Source organism: Pleuronectes platessa, chromosome 19 (assembly GCF_947347685.1).
Source record: "Pleuronectes platessa chromosome 19, fPlePla1.1, whole genome shotgun sequence".
In the NCBI taxonomy this organism is placed as follows: Eukaryota; Metazoa; Chordata; class Actinopteri; order Pleuronectiformes; family Pleuronectidae; genus Pleuronectes; species Pleuronectes platessa.
In genome coordinates this window covers 19,220,946-19,236,934 of record NC_070644.1, presented here as the reverse complement: position 1 = coordinate 19,236,934, position 15,989 = coordinate 19,220,946, and the positions used below count along the sequence as shown (strand labels likewise).

Genomic DNA, 15,989 nt, shown 5'->3' with positions numbered 1-15,989 from the left:
GAAGTCGGGGGGGGGGCTTTTCATCAGGCTGTTTAAAGATGTATAGAGATTCACCCTCAGTCCACGGCAGCGTTTTCTTGGCTGCACATTTAAAGCTGAAGGATTGAGGACATCAGATATCTGGATTTTATGTTGAATTCGATGTTACACTTCTTGAAGGTTTTCCTTCATTGTGCCTCAGTTGTCAGACACTTTGAATAAAAGCACCAGCGATTAAATGAGAATTTAAGTTATCAGAGAAATCAGCTGGAACCCTCCTGATGTGTTGGGTCAGAGAAACGCTAATTTACAACGTGAAGCTGCTTTATTCAGCTAGTTTAGTGTCGGCTTGTTTTGGAGAGCACTGACTGAATCCAACTTTTAGAGCACGTATGTGAAGCGAATGTCTTGGGTCAAAGTTCCCCAAAGATGGACTCCACACAAAGCCACGTTGGGATTTTGCCTTAATCGTCTGTTTTCTTCCGTGTTCACCTCACAGCCGAAGACACTTCCAGGTGAGTCTGAGATCAACCGATCTGAGCTCACACTGAACTGAGCATCAAGGTTATCAGACGCTGTCAAAACCTCAAGAAACCGAGTATCGACTGAGTTGTCTCATGAAACCAGCTGGAGCTAACAGCTTGTAATCTGTCTCTCGTCCCCGAGGATTCCCCACTCGTCCTCACAGAAGTGTTTACCGCCGTGTGCGTCCCGGAGGCTGAGGAGCTTGTTAGCATTGATTGATGGACTGCAGCTTTGATTATGTGTCCCGTATATATGCGATTGAACGGACCTGCTAATTATGACCACACACCGAGTCAGTGGAGGGGCAGGTTCAGGTTCGGTGGCGACTGAGCGTTTCCACGTTGTTGGAAAACACCCAATAAATGAAACGTACAAGGTTCATTCACGTCTGATTGGGTTCAGGCACTAAACGCTACAGGAAGTGTAAATGCCACACAAATGAATTGATCATATCAGTGTCTGTTAGGTGTTGAGTGGTCCTTAGCACCAGAAAAGTGCTGTATTAATGCCATTTAGGGGTGTGTGTGTGTGTGTGTGGGGGGGGGGTGCTGTGATTAATTTACGACATTAGGTGAACAGTGTCAGTGTGTGAAGCAATAATGGGACCAAACTACCTCAGAGCGTTTCTCTACCCAGAGCATTTATTTACATTTCTGGGACTATTTATTTTTTAACAGTTTCTGCTCCGTGACTTTCACTCTGCTCCTCTGATCCTCATCTTTCTGTTGAGGTCATATTTTAATAATCCACAAGAAGTGATGTAAAGATACATGTATACGGGTGGTTAGAGTGAAGGATGAATAGAGAGAGGGATGAAGAGATAGAAGGAGGGATATATACAAAGTTAGATTCTTGGATTTAATGGATGGATTGATGGACTGATGGGTGGATAGATGGACAGATAGATAGATAGACGGACAGACAGACAGATACATAGATGAACAGATAGATAGAAAGATGGATGGATAGATGGACAGATAGATAGATAGATAGATAGATAGATAGATAGATAGATTGACAGATAGATAGATAGATAGATTGACAGATAGATAGATAGATGGACAGACAGACAGATAGATAGATAGATAGATAGATGGACAGATGGATGGACACATAGATAGATGATAGACAGATGGATAGATGATTGACAGATAGATAGACGGATAGATATATAGATTTACAGATGGATAGATGGACAGATAGATGAACAGTTAAACAGATGGATAGAGTGATTGACAGATAGATAGATATATAGATAGACAGATGGATAGAGTGATTGACAGATAGATAGTTATATAGATATATAGTTAGACAGATAGATAGATATTAGCAGTCATTCACACCTCTCTCCTTGACGTTAGGGTCAGAACGTGTGTGAACTCATGTAATTGAAAGGAAGTGGTAGACGTTGGTTGGAGCAGGAAACCAGTCGATCTGATTGGTTTCCGCTCGGTGACGATGAGGTTCTCTGACACGCCTCAGACAGCTGACCTCCTCCAAGGTGGGATTTAGTATGGATACAGTCATTATACTCTCCCTGCCTCCAGGCTCGGCCCCTCCAGAGAATGAAATTACATATGAATGCTTTTTTCCAATTACATATTAAACAGCTCTGGTCTTGAACCTGTCAGGGAGCAGAGGAGACTTTAATCTTTGTGTAGTTATTTCTGTTCTCTTGCTCGGCCGGGAGAGGCAGAGCTTTGAACCAGGAACCGTCTTTTTGACCGTGCTCTGATCCCTGATCGTCTTTACACACCTCCACCACCTCCATCCGTCACATGTCCTTGCACTGACCCTGGATCTGCGAACCCGCGCATGCCACAGTCTCTCCCCGCACCCCCCTCGGGTCCTCGCTCAGCCCCGCCCTCCATGCCTTTCTGTTCCCTCCCCTCCCTGCAGGTGGGCGACCAGATCCTGGAGGTGAACGGCCGCAGCTTCCTGAGCATCCCGCACGACGAGGCCGTCCGGGTCCTGAAGTCCTCGCGGCACCTGATGATGACGGTGAAGGACGTGGGACGCCTGCCGCACGCCAGGACGGTGGTGGGGGAGACCAAGTGGATCGCCAGCTCGCTGATCGGGGAGAGTTCGGCCAACAGCAGCGTCGTAGGGTGAGTTTCCTTCAGCCCGGAAATATGCACCGAGTCCGGAAACTCCACATTTCTACTATATCATATCACATTTTGGCTCAAATGTACGATGGCCGACATGTTTTACCCAAACACATCAGTGAAAAAGATGAATGCAAAAAGTGACAACACAACTAAAACATCCACAACACAACGACAAGCCACAGAACTTCAACAAAACCACAACGGAAATGAGCGACAATGGATTTGGACAACAAGACGAGTTAGTTATTTGAAAAGTAGAAATTAACGTTGCTCATTTTATTTCCAACATCCTGTATTGCTCACTTTAGTTGTGGTTGTGTTACCTATGTGTGGCTTTTGTGAATGTGTTGTGGCTTTTTTGGTGGTGTATCTTTTGCTGTTGTTGATTTTTGGGTTAGGGTAAGGATTTTGTTGTCACTCTTGTCGTTTCTTTTGGAGTTTTGTTGTTAGGTTGTGGTTTTTGTTGTTGTGTAGCCGACCAAGGCTATAAAACCGTATATTTAACGTTTACATCAACATTCACGTTCTGCAGCATCCAGGAGAAAAGCCCTGTCATGTTAGTGTCGTGTTTTATTTATGAAACAGAGCTGAGAAAGCAAGAAGCAGGTAGAACTGGAACATGCACCAGAACCAACTCTGTGTCTGAAATAACCATTTTCTCCTTTCAGCCTAAAAATCCACTGAGAAAAGAGAATTAGAAACGGAGATGCTCTTAGAAGTCAACCGGGCAGATTGGGTTTGAATCCCTGAACAGGTCTGCATGCTGAGTTCAATGTCTCCTGGTTCAGACTCTGGTTTAATTGTATATTTTTCATTATTTGTGGCCCCTGAAGGCAACACTCTGACTTGTAGCATTAACTGGATGGATTTGGATTTAGAGCCTATTTCTTTTCGGGTGTAATTTACATCCGGTGGAGTCGATTCACTGGAGCCGAGTATATAGAGGCGGGAAAAAAAATGACACACGTTTTAAAATACCTCCTTATTCACAGAGTGTGTGTGCTGGTGTAAGTCTGTGTCGTGCATTTCAGTGTTCGAGAGTTAAATTAATTAAAAAACCTCGCTGGAAGAAACGCACATTTCACAGTCCATATGTCATTAAAGACATGAAGGAGATTTGAAATCTGAGAGATTCACAGCATCAATCAGCCGATGATAAGTGAAGAATACGCTCAAGGAGATGAGAAGCCGTCAGTCAAGATATCTCAAATCCTCCTTTCCCTCCCAAGCTTCAGAAAGATCTAAAATATGAATAAGCTGTGGTGTATGAGTTGCTGGAGTTTGTAGGCTGGTCATGTGTTAGCGTATTAACTAGACATTAATTTGTGTGTTTCCTTTAACAACTGTTAAATACATGTTTCCTTCTCTTTTGTCTCTGCAGGTTCTCGATGGACCAAGGAGCCTCCGCAGCAGGAAAGGTGAGATTAACGACAACAGACACAATCACAATAAAAATGATGTAACTCTGCTTGTCTTACTGTCAACGTCCCTGAGTGTTGTTGTGTTGTTGTGTTGTTGTGTGGACGTCTCGGACACCGGATTCATCAAAGAGCTCATTGATCATTTGTTGGCTTCGGCTCCTTGAATCTGAGAATTGGCTGCTTTTCTCTGCTGAAGGAGAAAATCTGCTCTGTAATTATACGTCAGTGAACAATGTGCCTCCCAGTCGTGCTGCTGTGGTTCCAGTGGCTCCTGACCGGACTGTCAACCCTTCAGATATGCTAATGAAGCTGCTGCTGCAGTGATTTGAATTTTGGGGGCGTGACACAGCGGTGCATCGGTTTGTTCTGTTCTTTTACTCGTGGGTTGTGTCCATAGGATCGACTGTGAGTCTCAGGTGTGTGAGCTGACTGCAGAGATCTCTATTCAACATGAGAATCTAAAGCCTCAGAGGAGACGACCATTATACCGAGTGAGGCCAAGCAGGAGATACCGGAATTACTGTCTGCCAGTAGTTGGACGTCTGTGCACGGCGTAGATTGGACGCAATAGAATGAATTCAGTTTTAGTTTGGAGGATTCAAACCGGGAAGGAGCCAAAATGCTCGTGTGGACAGAGATAATGAAGATGTACGAGTACGGATGTAGCGAAAGGTTTTTAAACGCACCATATCTTCAAAGACCGGCCTGCTCCAGCTGTCACCAGCCGGCGCACACTTCCATTGTCTTCACCGTTGACTTTGACTGTGACTTTGAAGCAGGAGGCAGCGTGTTGCAACGAGGACATAAGAGGAAGGAAGTTGGAAGAGACAGCAGCTGATGGCGAGGGAGACAGGACAGGGGTGGGGGGGGGGGGGGTAGATGGGAGGAAGGTGAAAGGGAGAGCGCGCTGTTCATTATGGAAGTTGCAACACACTGTAAAGCAGATCAGTGTGAATGAAGATGTAAGTGGGAGGCACTTGGAAAAAGAGGGTAACACACATTTCCTCCAGAGTGGAAGCCAAAGTCATTTATAGACTTAGGTTTAAACTGGTTGGTTGTGTAGCGCCGGGGGGGGGTTGTGATTACCTGCACCTCTTTGTCGAAGGTGCCCTTTTCAGACACACAAACTAAGATGGATTGTGTTGGAGAGGGAACTTCTATCTAATCACAAGCTGGGAGCTAAACCCAACAGTAAGAATCGTTGCAGAGCTTTTCTCTGCAGGACTTTTGCCAAATCCATCCACTCACCGAGAGAGAACTACTTTCTTTGTGCCAAACTGACCTCAGGGCTCATTTATCAGAGCCTCCCAGCAGTGTGGATGAATTGCAGTTAATTTTAAAGTTTCGTCTACTTGGTCGAGTGCGACGTGCAACTTTTTCTACCTTTTAAAATATCATCTTGAAAATGAATTTAATGGTTCACTGACTCGGAATAAGGTGAATGTTTCTTCTTTTATTCCAACTCCCCCCCCCCCCCGAGTCTCTGTCCTCAGAGCAAGTTGCATCCATCACTTCACGCCCTGTTTCTGTTTCTGCTTTGACTTTTATTTGTAATCCAGCTGCACCTTGAAGTCCGTCCATGCATTTATTTATAAGGCAGATCCTCTAAGGGTTGCAGGGGGACTTGAGGCGGGGTCCACCCTGGATGTATGCCAGTGTACTGCAGGGGGGCAACACACAGAGACTAACAACTACTCACAATCACACCTATGGACAATCTAGAAAAGGCTAAAACATGCAAACTCCACACAGTCCGACTCTGACAGAGCTGAGATTCAATACTGCTTGAAGTGAAAGTGAAAAATATGCTTCGGCATAATGACGCCATGCCTCTTGCACTCGACAGCAGAAGCTCATTGTGCGACCACAAGAGGGAAAAGTAATTATATATAATTTAGAGTCATTTGACTTCAAGATCAATGCTGACATTTTTCTGTTGAGGACAGATTTCATTTAATTCTCCCACTAATGCTCACACTGCGATACGAGTGGTGCCGGTCATCACGTGCATGAATATCATCTGTGGATTTCTGCAGCACCTTGTGGCGTCCCAGGCTCTTTGGCTCGTGTGTGAGGAGATCCTCTGCTCTCCAGCAGCCACCACTGGTCAGCACCGAGAATTTATCACCCGTTGGTCACCTTCGTCCTCTCCTGGGATGTGCAGGACACTCACTCCCAGTCCAGTCTCTTATCCGTTGTGTGTGTGTGTGTGACCATAAATAATATAAGTCCAGCTCTTTGTGATGAACTGTGAGAGGAGACACATTGCAGCTGTGGCCCAAACTGGATTTAACACTGTAAAGAGGCCAAAGACTGAAGATGGTCAGAAATACTGGTCTGATGAGACTTCTCCTCCAAAACATTGTTTTTGAACTGTTTTAAAATCCTTGCAGATTTGGACCTGCAGCATTTTTAAGGGAAATGCTTTGTTTGTTTAGCTTTTACACCTAATTCCACGGTTCAGTGTGAAATCGAGGTGACGTGACAAAGGTCCCGAGGTCCCAATCCCCCCCCCCCCCCTCCCCTTTGATGTAGAAGCAACATGACTGGTGTGTGTCTCCAAATGGAACTGGGAAACACCTCTAAAGCCTGTGCGTTGAAGCCACACATGCACACAATCAGCAGGAGGAGTTGCAGATCCACAGATGCACAGATACCACGACATTTCCCATTTGTGATGACTGCAGAGAAACACGTGTTTTCTGATGTTTCTGCTGTTTGCTTCTGTCCCCGTTGAGCCGAGGATCAATAACCTTTGTGAGCAGCTGAGACACGTTCACAGAGAATCACTCTCATTGGCCTCGGCGCTGTGTTTCTGAGGTTTTCTTTCTTCTCTGCTTTTCAAAGTTGCCAGCGTTTGATTTGTGAGAGTAATCTGAGGGGAGGTTGTTTTTCAGATGAATTTTCTTTTCAGGAAAACAAATCACGAACCTCAGAGGGTCCCTGCAGAACGGCTGAGAGGCTTTCTGTTCTTAAAGTCCAGAGAACTTTAATTAACCAATTTTAAAAGTTTACCAGTGCATTTGCAGCAAACCGGCTGTTTAATTGAAAATAGCTTTAATTGCGTCTGGGAGGAGGGTATTTATATATCAGTCATTAACACTAAGAAGGGGAAGCAACCATCACAAAAGAATTTAAGTTGAATTTTTAATTAAAAGGGGGAAAAGTAGAGTTTTAACTTAACTCTGGATTTGATTTCACCTGCTGCTTGAAGTTCTTAGAAACAGAACAGACATTAAAACATCAAGGAAAAAGGTAATTAAAGCTCATTTTAATACGATTGTTAGCACTGTTGCATCACAGCAAGAAGGTTCTGGGTTTGAATCCCTGTATCTGTTTGGCTTCTCTCCTGGTACTTCTTCACAGATTGGGGTTGGTTTGGCTCCAGCTCCCCGGGAAACTCTAAAGAACACGCTGTATAAATGATGGATGGATGGATAGATGGATAAGTAGATGGATAGAACACAGGGAGGGCTACTTGCAATCTTATTGGACAAAACACACGGCAGAAAATCCGTAAACACGGTTATTCCCTGTCCTCTTCTGTCCATTTGTGGCTGTAACCTATCGTTTCATCCCTTCATTCCTCCGGCTCATGTGGTGCTTATGTTCGCCGACTGTTATTAAAGTGTCAGCTGAAGGATATTCTTGGCTTCACGCTGTGAGTCCGTTTCAAAACCCTTTGTCCTACAAAACCGACCTTGATGTGCGATGGGGCCTTTGGATGTAAACTGTGTAGAATCACGTGTTTCCACTCGAGAAGCCGTCTGATCTTCGTGGTTGTTGCTGATGTAACTATCGGCCCTTGTAGTTCTGAGTGATGATGTCGAGCCTGAACACGCGTCAGAATCTTGTGTTTGTGCGTCAGTTCTTTTAGTTGTGTTACCATGAAGATACCCCGTGCATCTACTGTATGATACTGTCCCTGTGTGTGTGTGAGCAAAAGACACACACACACACACACAGGGGCATTAAGTTGGACAGATGTGTAGCAGTAGGGCTTTAGGGCTCGATAGTGGGGGGGGGGGGGGAGATAATTCACGCCCCTGCAGCTCCTCCACATGAGACACACAAAGTGGACACACACAGGGAACCTCACACTGTGTCAACACGTCCTCGCCATTAATATTAATCTCTCTCTGAATGATGTGACTGTGCCGCTTAAACAAGCAGCAGAGGTTTGTGTTCATCTCGTAATTTTTCTGCAACCTCCTGTCATCTCATGGCTTGATGATGCCTGCAGACACACACACACACACACACACACTTACACGCTTACACAATGACACAATCATGCCCCTCCTCTCTCCCTCTGTCCTGCAATTGCACCCCCGAAGGCCAAACCCAGACCACTAAGCTAATTAATGAAGCAAAGGTCACACGGTAACTCCCATCATCCATTTGGGCAAAGATCTACAACGAGTGAGTGTTGTTTTAAGAGACGACAAATTGTGTTACTGTCAATAACACAGGTAAATATTGCTTCTGTCTTACAAACAATGGTTTGTTGCATTACATCGGATTGAACAGAAACACAAGGTTGAGGCTGCGTTAGAAGAAAATGTGCAGAGTGTCAGTCAAAGCTGAAAGTGTGTGTTTGTTTGTGTGTGTTTGTGTGTTTGTGTACACACACGGAGGGATTTTCACCAATCTTGGTTGGAAGATTACAGAGCTTTAACTTTGGGAGCTGCACTTCCTCTGCAGTGATGCACACTGATGGAACCAATAAAGCTGCAGCAACCATCCAAACCCTGCAAACACACACACACACACACACACAGACCCACACCCTTCAGAGTAAACAAAGAGAAGAAGGCACGTCAGCTGTTGCCGAGAGCTGAGGAGCAGTTTAAATACTTTAGAAATACTTTGACAGTGAGTGATTTACAGTGATTTATGAAGCCGGTGAAAGTTGTGTCTCCAAAGAGAAAGTTGGTCCTCGTCCCCGAGAAGCAGCAGCAGCAGCTTCGTCACTTTAACAAGATGACTGTTTGGTCTCCCTCAGACTTTCCTGAGTCTCAAGCTCCCATGTTGTCATTTCAGTTCATATTTTATTTTGAAACCTGGTAAATCTGAATTTGGTCCAAACTAGGCCACGGTAAATGTCCTGGTTTCTCCTCCACGTCTGCAACTCCAGTTTCCAGCCTTGATACTGGGTTGGCTGATGGTTTTGTTAGTCTGGGATCAGTCGACTCACCACTATGATGGATTGAGATGAAATATATGTTTTTGCACGCATTAAATCTTTGTGTAGCAAATCAAATGTTGTGCAGAGGTCGACCTTTTGTGTTTGATAGTGAAATATTGAATTATTAATATCGAAAATGTTTAATTTATGTGCTGTCGTCCTTGACATTTATTCCCTCTATGCAGAAGGAGAAGTGAGTGAAGGAGCTGATCACACTGTCAGAGATGAGCTCTTGTTTCCTTCAGGGCCAGTGAAGCAGGAAACGTGTCTGTGGTTGGATTGTGTCTGTCAGTGGTTCTGAACAACATGACAGAGCTGCTCCTACTCAGGTCCCAGTATCAACATCTTGCCCAGTGAGGTTAAACCCAATCTGTGCTTCAATCCATTTTTTTTACAGCGTTGGTTCGGCTTCTTTCCAAATCCTGTTTTTATATTTTCTGAGAAAAGGTCTTAAGCTGCGAACGCGGGTCGAGAGCAGGGAGCCGAGAAATAAAAGGGAAACTTCACTTTGGCAAGAAAGATTAGAAACAAACACACAAACACCCTCTGGGCACTTTCTGTGATTAGTGTTGTGCACCGGTCTGTTCGGGTGCTTCAGCATTTGTTGATGACTCATTATCTGAATCATTATTAGTGTAGCACAGGGCACAAAGCAGAAATACATCACACTTAATAGAACAAGTGGAGAATATGTTTAACTTGAAGACGCTGGGATGTAAATAACATTTTCTGACGACCTTAACCCGAATAAGGTCATATTTGGAATAAGAAATAACCAAATTAGCACATATTGTTTATTCTGCTGCAATATGTAGACATGTAAACGTCTTAATCACGTTATAAAAACCAACATACGACATGTAAACAAGTAGAAAACCATAATCTATAGTATATGCTCTGAAACATGTAAACAGGAAAAGTCAACACATGAAGCAAACCATGTAAACAGCACAATTAAATAACGTCTTATTGGAATATTAGAGGAACAATATGTGATTTCACCGGAGGAGCACCAGCAGTGTGTGTGTGTGTGTGTGTGTGTGACCCTCAGGGCAGCCGAGTGAAGCAGGTCTGTGTGTTCCAGGAGTTAAAGCTAATGGAAGTGTAAGTCCACACCACACAGGGGAGAAGAGCTTTCTATCTGTTGGGAAAACGCCTTTTTAACTTCATCTCAGCCTCTGTTTGGTTAAATCGAGTGAAGCCGGGGCAGAGATGGAGCTCGTGACATTTCCAGGTCCCAACGCAGCCGGGGCTTTTGATTTGGCTTTTATCTGATTTGCTCTTTATCGATTGGAAGTCCACGGCTGTTGTTTGTCGGTGGCCGGGATAAAAGGGCCAATCAGTTTATCTGGTATTTTGAAAACCCCCGGCCGCAGACTGAACTCCGAGGTTTTGGTCCTAGTTCAACATCTGGAATCGGCAGAATCCTGGTGCTCCAGTGAAACGGCAGGAGGTTGCAGGTGTTCCTCTCCAGTTGAGTGACGACCGATTTCATTAACTCCCCCCAAGTGTCAATCTGCCCTCTAATATGACAGCGAGTGCCCGGTGCCGCCCCCCCACACGCGCTCACTCCACGTCGCTCCTGAATTAAGCAGCTCAGGAGCTGAGGCGATTAGGATGCGAGCCGGGTAGCACCACGGTTCACCTTGAGCATTTAACACCTGGAACAAGTAGCGTCGATAATGCAGTCGGACGAGGGTTAGACGAAGAGCTGAGGATGAGGTGAAGGCTCGGGGGGGAGGGGGAGGGGAAGACGACGATGCCGGGGGCCTGTTTCCATCTCTGTTGAACGCAGGCAGACACGAAACCCCCCCGCAGCGGTGCCTTTGAAGCTGTGCCTTTGATTAAGGAGTTAATTAGCGACGTGCTAACGAGCAGATAAACGAGAGGAAGAGGCGTCGAGAGGAAAGAAAGGATCACACGTGCAGAGAGGAAGTGATAGTGACAGATTCTGAAGTGTCGTTTGTGTGAATTGGCAAAGAAACACAACAACGTGTGAAGGGTTTGTTTCCTGGTGAGGATGTGGTGTCGGTGCCGCTCGGCTCTAATGATGACGGGTGAAGGTGCAGCAGCAGGAAGGAGCCGGATCATTAAAGACTGATGCTCGGTTCACTGTATGTGGGTGTGATGTAGGATCCTGTTCTGTTTCTGTCCACGTTCCTTTGTCTCCTCCCAACCTCCGCCCGGCCCCCCCCCCCCACCTCTGGGGCTTTTCTCAAACTGGACACTGCACCTGAATTAATGTTTGTCCAGATGTTCCTCTCGCTAAAAGCTCACGGGCAAAAGCAAATTGCTCCTCGATCGGGATTCGGAAATAACTAAATAAAAGGAAAACACAAAAACAACCATCTATATAGAACTTTAATATAGAGAATGAATGTTTGTTTGAGATATAAACATAGATGCACATCTTGTCCGCATCGTTCTTCCTGTAAAATAAAGATGATAAATAAGGATACAAATATTTTTCGTTTTCGAAAGGTCAAATCGGACGTTGTTATTGGCTGATTGATAAATCGGACAGGCCCTGGTAAATATAGAATATTTCAAATCAAATCAAATGAACGTGTCATCTTTTATTGGTGTTTATCCATCACAACGTGTTCCGCTGACTCCTGTATGTTGAAATAATATTCAAACCTTCCTCTTCCTCCTGTTATCCATCTCTTCTTCCCCTCTTCATCCTCTTCTCGTTTTTTACTCCTCCTTCCCACCATCATCCTCACATTCCCTCGTCTAAAACATCGTCTCATCCCATTTTACCGCCGCTGCAGCTCCTCTCCCTCACCTGCTCCCGATCTCCTCACTCTGTTCCTCTCTCCATCACCTCCTAAAAGAAAACCTCATGAATAAGAAATCTGAATCAGCAGTAAAACTCCATTAACGTCTCCATCTCCTGTCTTTTTTCTTCTCTCCTGCTCTCCCATCTGCGTCAGCCCGGGTTTTATAAGGGCGTGGCGGGCTCGCAGGTGACCCTGTCCAGCCTGGTGAACCAGTCCCGGGCCATGCTGGAGGAGCAGGCACGCCACCTGCTGACGGAGGTGGAGCGGCAGACCATGGTCTACTACGTGGAGGAGTACCGGGACGGGCACATCGGCGCCGAGCAGCTGGTCATGGCGTTGTTCGAGCTCCTCAACACTCACGCCAAAGTAAGAAGTTTGTCAGAAACAGAAAAAGGACGATGAGGGAATTTATTTTTCTTTGCAGGACGGTTTGTGTGTGTAAAGTTTGAAATGATGATTCCTCGAGATTCTTTCTGAGATTCGTTCTCGGCCTTTTTGTCGACTGCTCACAGTTGCGTTTTGTCTGCTGTAGTTCACCTTATAAAAAGACGATAAATCCAAAGCTTTTTATTTTCCTGTTTCTCAGGAGCACAGCTGCTCAAACCGGATTTACTGTTCCTGGTTTAGTTCTTTATATTGTTCGGCAGTAGTTTGTCTAAAATCAGAGTTGGATCACAATCATTTAAATCTATTTTGTGTTATTTAAATTTAAATCCTTCCATCCTACTCCGTTTAATGAGTTAAACCCAAGTTGTTCTTCACCTCACCTCACAGAACGCCTGGTTCTCCAGATTTATGACCAAAGGTCGTAAATAGAACCGTCCCCACTTCTTCTTTTAACTATCGCACTTCTTAAGAGAAAAGAAAAGATATTAAACTGTTCCTCACACACAAAGGAAGTTTGATGACGAGGTTATAAAGTTTAAACGGCCTCATTTCTCCACCTTGAAGAACAAACTGTTATGATCCAGGAAAGTGAGATTCAAATAGAGAACTCTGTCCTGATCGTGGCTCCGGTGCCTCGGACGTTATTTAACTTCAACCTTCTCAGTAGCTTGTCAGTTCAGTCGTGATTAAAGTTCAATTTAATCCAGGTTTATAAAGGATCCGTCTCTGAGCCCATCAGCTATCGACGAACTAGCCTCCGGGGCGACGGCCAAGAAGCGATGAGATAAGAAAAGACTTTGTGAATCCCAGAGGAAATGATTGTACCGGCTCGCTGCAGGATAAAAGAACAACAGCACATAATAGAGTACAGAGGATATAACAATGGAGCGTTAAGACTAACAAGTGTATATATCCAGTACAGTACACACTCTAATGTATGTTATAATCAATATAGTAAATGCAGAACCAGTGCCTTGTAGAAGTAAATCTAATTAAAATAATATATCAATACTAGGATATTATCATTATTTATCTTATATCAATTCAGATAAATTTAAGCTCCACATGAAGAATCTGTTCATAGAGATAATTGAAGGATTAAACCAACATTTTATTAAAAAGAAAGTAGTTTACAGCCTTGATCAGTTTAGAAAAAGGTCTAAAGAGTTTAAACCTCGACTCCACCCTGGTTTTAAAGGTCTCTCCTCTTTCTCCCCCCCCCTCAGTTCTCTTTGCTGTCCGAGGTGCGAGGCCTGGTCGCCCCCCAGGACCTGGAGTGTTTCGACGGGATGGTGCTGCGGCGGGAGATCCAGGCCCTGAAGGCGCGGCAGGGCAAAGCCGGGGGGGCGGCCCCGCAGCACGACTCCCTGTCCATGGTGTCCTACCCCGACACCCTGAACTCGTCCTCCGCCAGCTTCATGACCAACACCACCCTCAGCTCTGCACGGGTACGGCCTGAGATTCATAACCTCATCATTTGTCTTTACCTCACACTCTGGTTGAGATTCATTTTCCTCCTTGGCTGTGTGTGTCTGTGTGTGTCTGTGTGTGTCTGTGTGTGTCTGTGTGTGTGTGAGAAGGAGAACGAGGCCAGTGTGGTGTGTGTGTTTTCATGGGTTATAGCAGATTCTGCTGCAGGACAGATCCTTCTCTCTCTCTCTCTCAGTCCTGGTGGACTCTTCCTCGGGCTGAACCATGTTACGTTTCACTGCCTTCCTGTTCAGATTGAAAAGGCTGCTGATGCTTGATGGGTTTGTGTTTTTGTGCACCCCCCCCCTAAAAAACCTCCCCCCCTCGTCTCCCCCTTTGTAGGAAAGACTGCTGTGGCTCATAGATATGATGGAGGTAGGAATCGCTGAGTGCTTTCCAAACACAAAACTACACACAAAAGCAAGGAGCTGCTAACTGTGGGCAGTTGTGTTACACGTATACACACAAACACACTTTACCTCAGTCCTTGGTTTGTGTTTTTTGCAGTGACTTTGTTTGGAGTGTTGTTGTTTTTTCTTCTTATTTTCACATTGAAAGGAGCAGTTGTTATTTTTTGCACAAAGTGATGAGTCACTCTTCAGTCTGAGGTGTTAAGAATTCAGAAAACACTCGTTGTGTTGTTACGACCTCTCGCTCGTCCTTTCTCTGCAGAATTCATTCACACTCACACTAACACACACACACACACACACATATTTGGGTTTGCATGGACTTCCATTAACTGTGGACAGCCAAACCAAAACCCTAACCATAACCTTAACCATAGTTACTACTTAACTAACTTAAAACTTAACATGTCTACACCTTGAAACTCAATTATTAACATTATGAGGACTTGTTATTTGACTCCATCATGAAGACAAATCACCACAATGTGTCTGAACTGTTTTACCCCACAACATGACTTATACTCTCACACACACCCACACACACACGTGCACACACACACGCACACACTCATGCACGTGCACACACACACACTCATGCACGTGCACACACACGTGCACACACACGCTCTGATTGCTCACTGTGCAGGGCGGCGTCTGCACGTGTTAAACAGTTGATGAACTCTGCTGATAACTAAACTGTCTGTAATTGCTCCCTGTGCAGCGTCGAGGGGTAATTAATCTGAAGTGATTGTTTTTTTGTTTTCTTCAGCGACAGATTTTAATTCAGGGCGATGTTACTCCGAAACCCCCCCCCCACACACACACACACACACACACACACACACACCTACACACACACAGATTACCTTGTCTCCACCGGTGGGACCGAGCTGCCAGATCCTGCTTTGAACTGAGCTGATGATCCTGAATCGATTTCTCAGCATGTGGGTTTTGAAGACCTGACAGCCGAGTGTGTGTGTGTGTTTGTGTGTGTGTGTGTTTGTGTGTGTCTTTGTGTATTTGCTTGCCTTACTTGTGGACCTTTGAGTCTGATATCGACGTCTTTTCTAATCTGACGTGGACGTGGAATATCAACCAGATCTCATTTGGCATTTGTTCTGGGATAAACGCACATCTGTGTGCAACATCTGCTCACTGTAATGTCTCTCTGCTTCCTCCCCCTCCTCTGTCTGTCCTCGCCCCCCCCCCCTCACGTTGCCTCCTCTTCCTCCTCCTCCATGTCTCTCCCTTGCTCCTGTAGAACGACAGCGTGGTAGAGACTAATGGGAAGGATCCTCCGGAGAGTCTGAACACTCTGCTGACCGACGTCTCTCTGGTGAGCTCGGCCGGCCACTGCTTTGGCCGGATAGAGACGACCGGGGGGGAGAATTGATGGGGGGGGGGGGGGTTGATAAAAAAGACAGATCAGAGACAGACGTACTTGAAACACAGAGAAACCGAGGTCGAGTTTGAACCAGGCACAGTGAAAACACGTCTATCTTTGTGAGATGAGAGCAGATCATTAGATGCCAGCTCACTTTTGCACTGTAGGTTACAAAAAGATCAGCAGCCGGCGAGAGGAAAGTCACAGAGGAAGCTTTTAGCCCGCCACCCAAATCATACCTTGTTTTTATTCCTTTGGTAAAAATGTTCTTTCATGCTCATTTTATGTCTCCGCTCATGTTTCCGTGTTTTTTCATCCCACTGTTCGGTTT

At 45.2% G+C, this 15,989-nt stretch overlaps 1 protein-coding gene across 1 annotated transcript in view; it reads left to right on the top strand.

Annotated features, from left to right (window-relative positions):
- The window catches only part of whrna (whirlin a), a 92,052-nt gene that overhangs the window by 66,277 nt on the left and 9,786 nt on the right, over positions 1-15,989 (top strand). The window contains exons 4-9 of the mRNA XM_053410982.1: positions 2,404-2,612; positions 3,997-4,033; positions 12,161-12,373; positions 13,621-13,842; positions 14,207-14,239; positions 15,536-15,610. Of these exons, the coding sequence (XP_053266957.1) occupies positions 2,404-2,612; positions 3,997-4,033; positions 12,161-12,373; positions 13,621-13,842; positions 14,207-14,239; positions 15,536-15,610 (789 nt within the window). The remainder of the gene's footprint in view (positions 1-2,403; positions 2,613-3,996; positions 4,034-12,160; positions 12,374-13,620; positions 13,843-14,206; positions 14,240-15,535; positions 15,611-15,989) is intronic.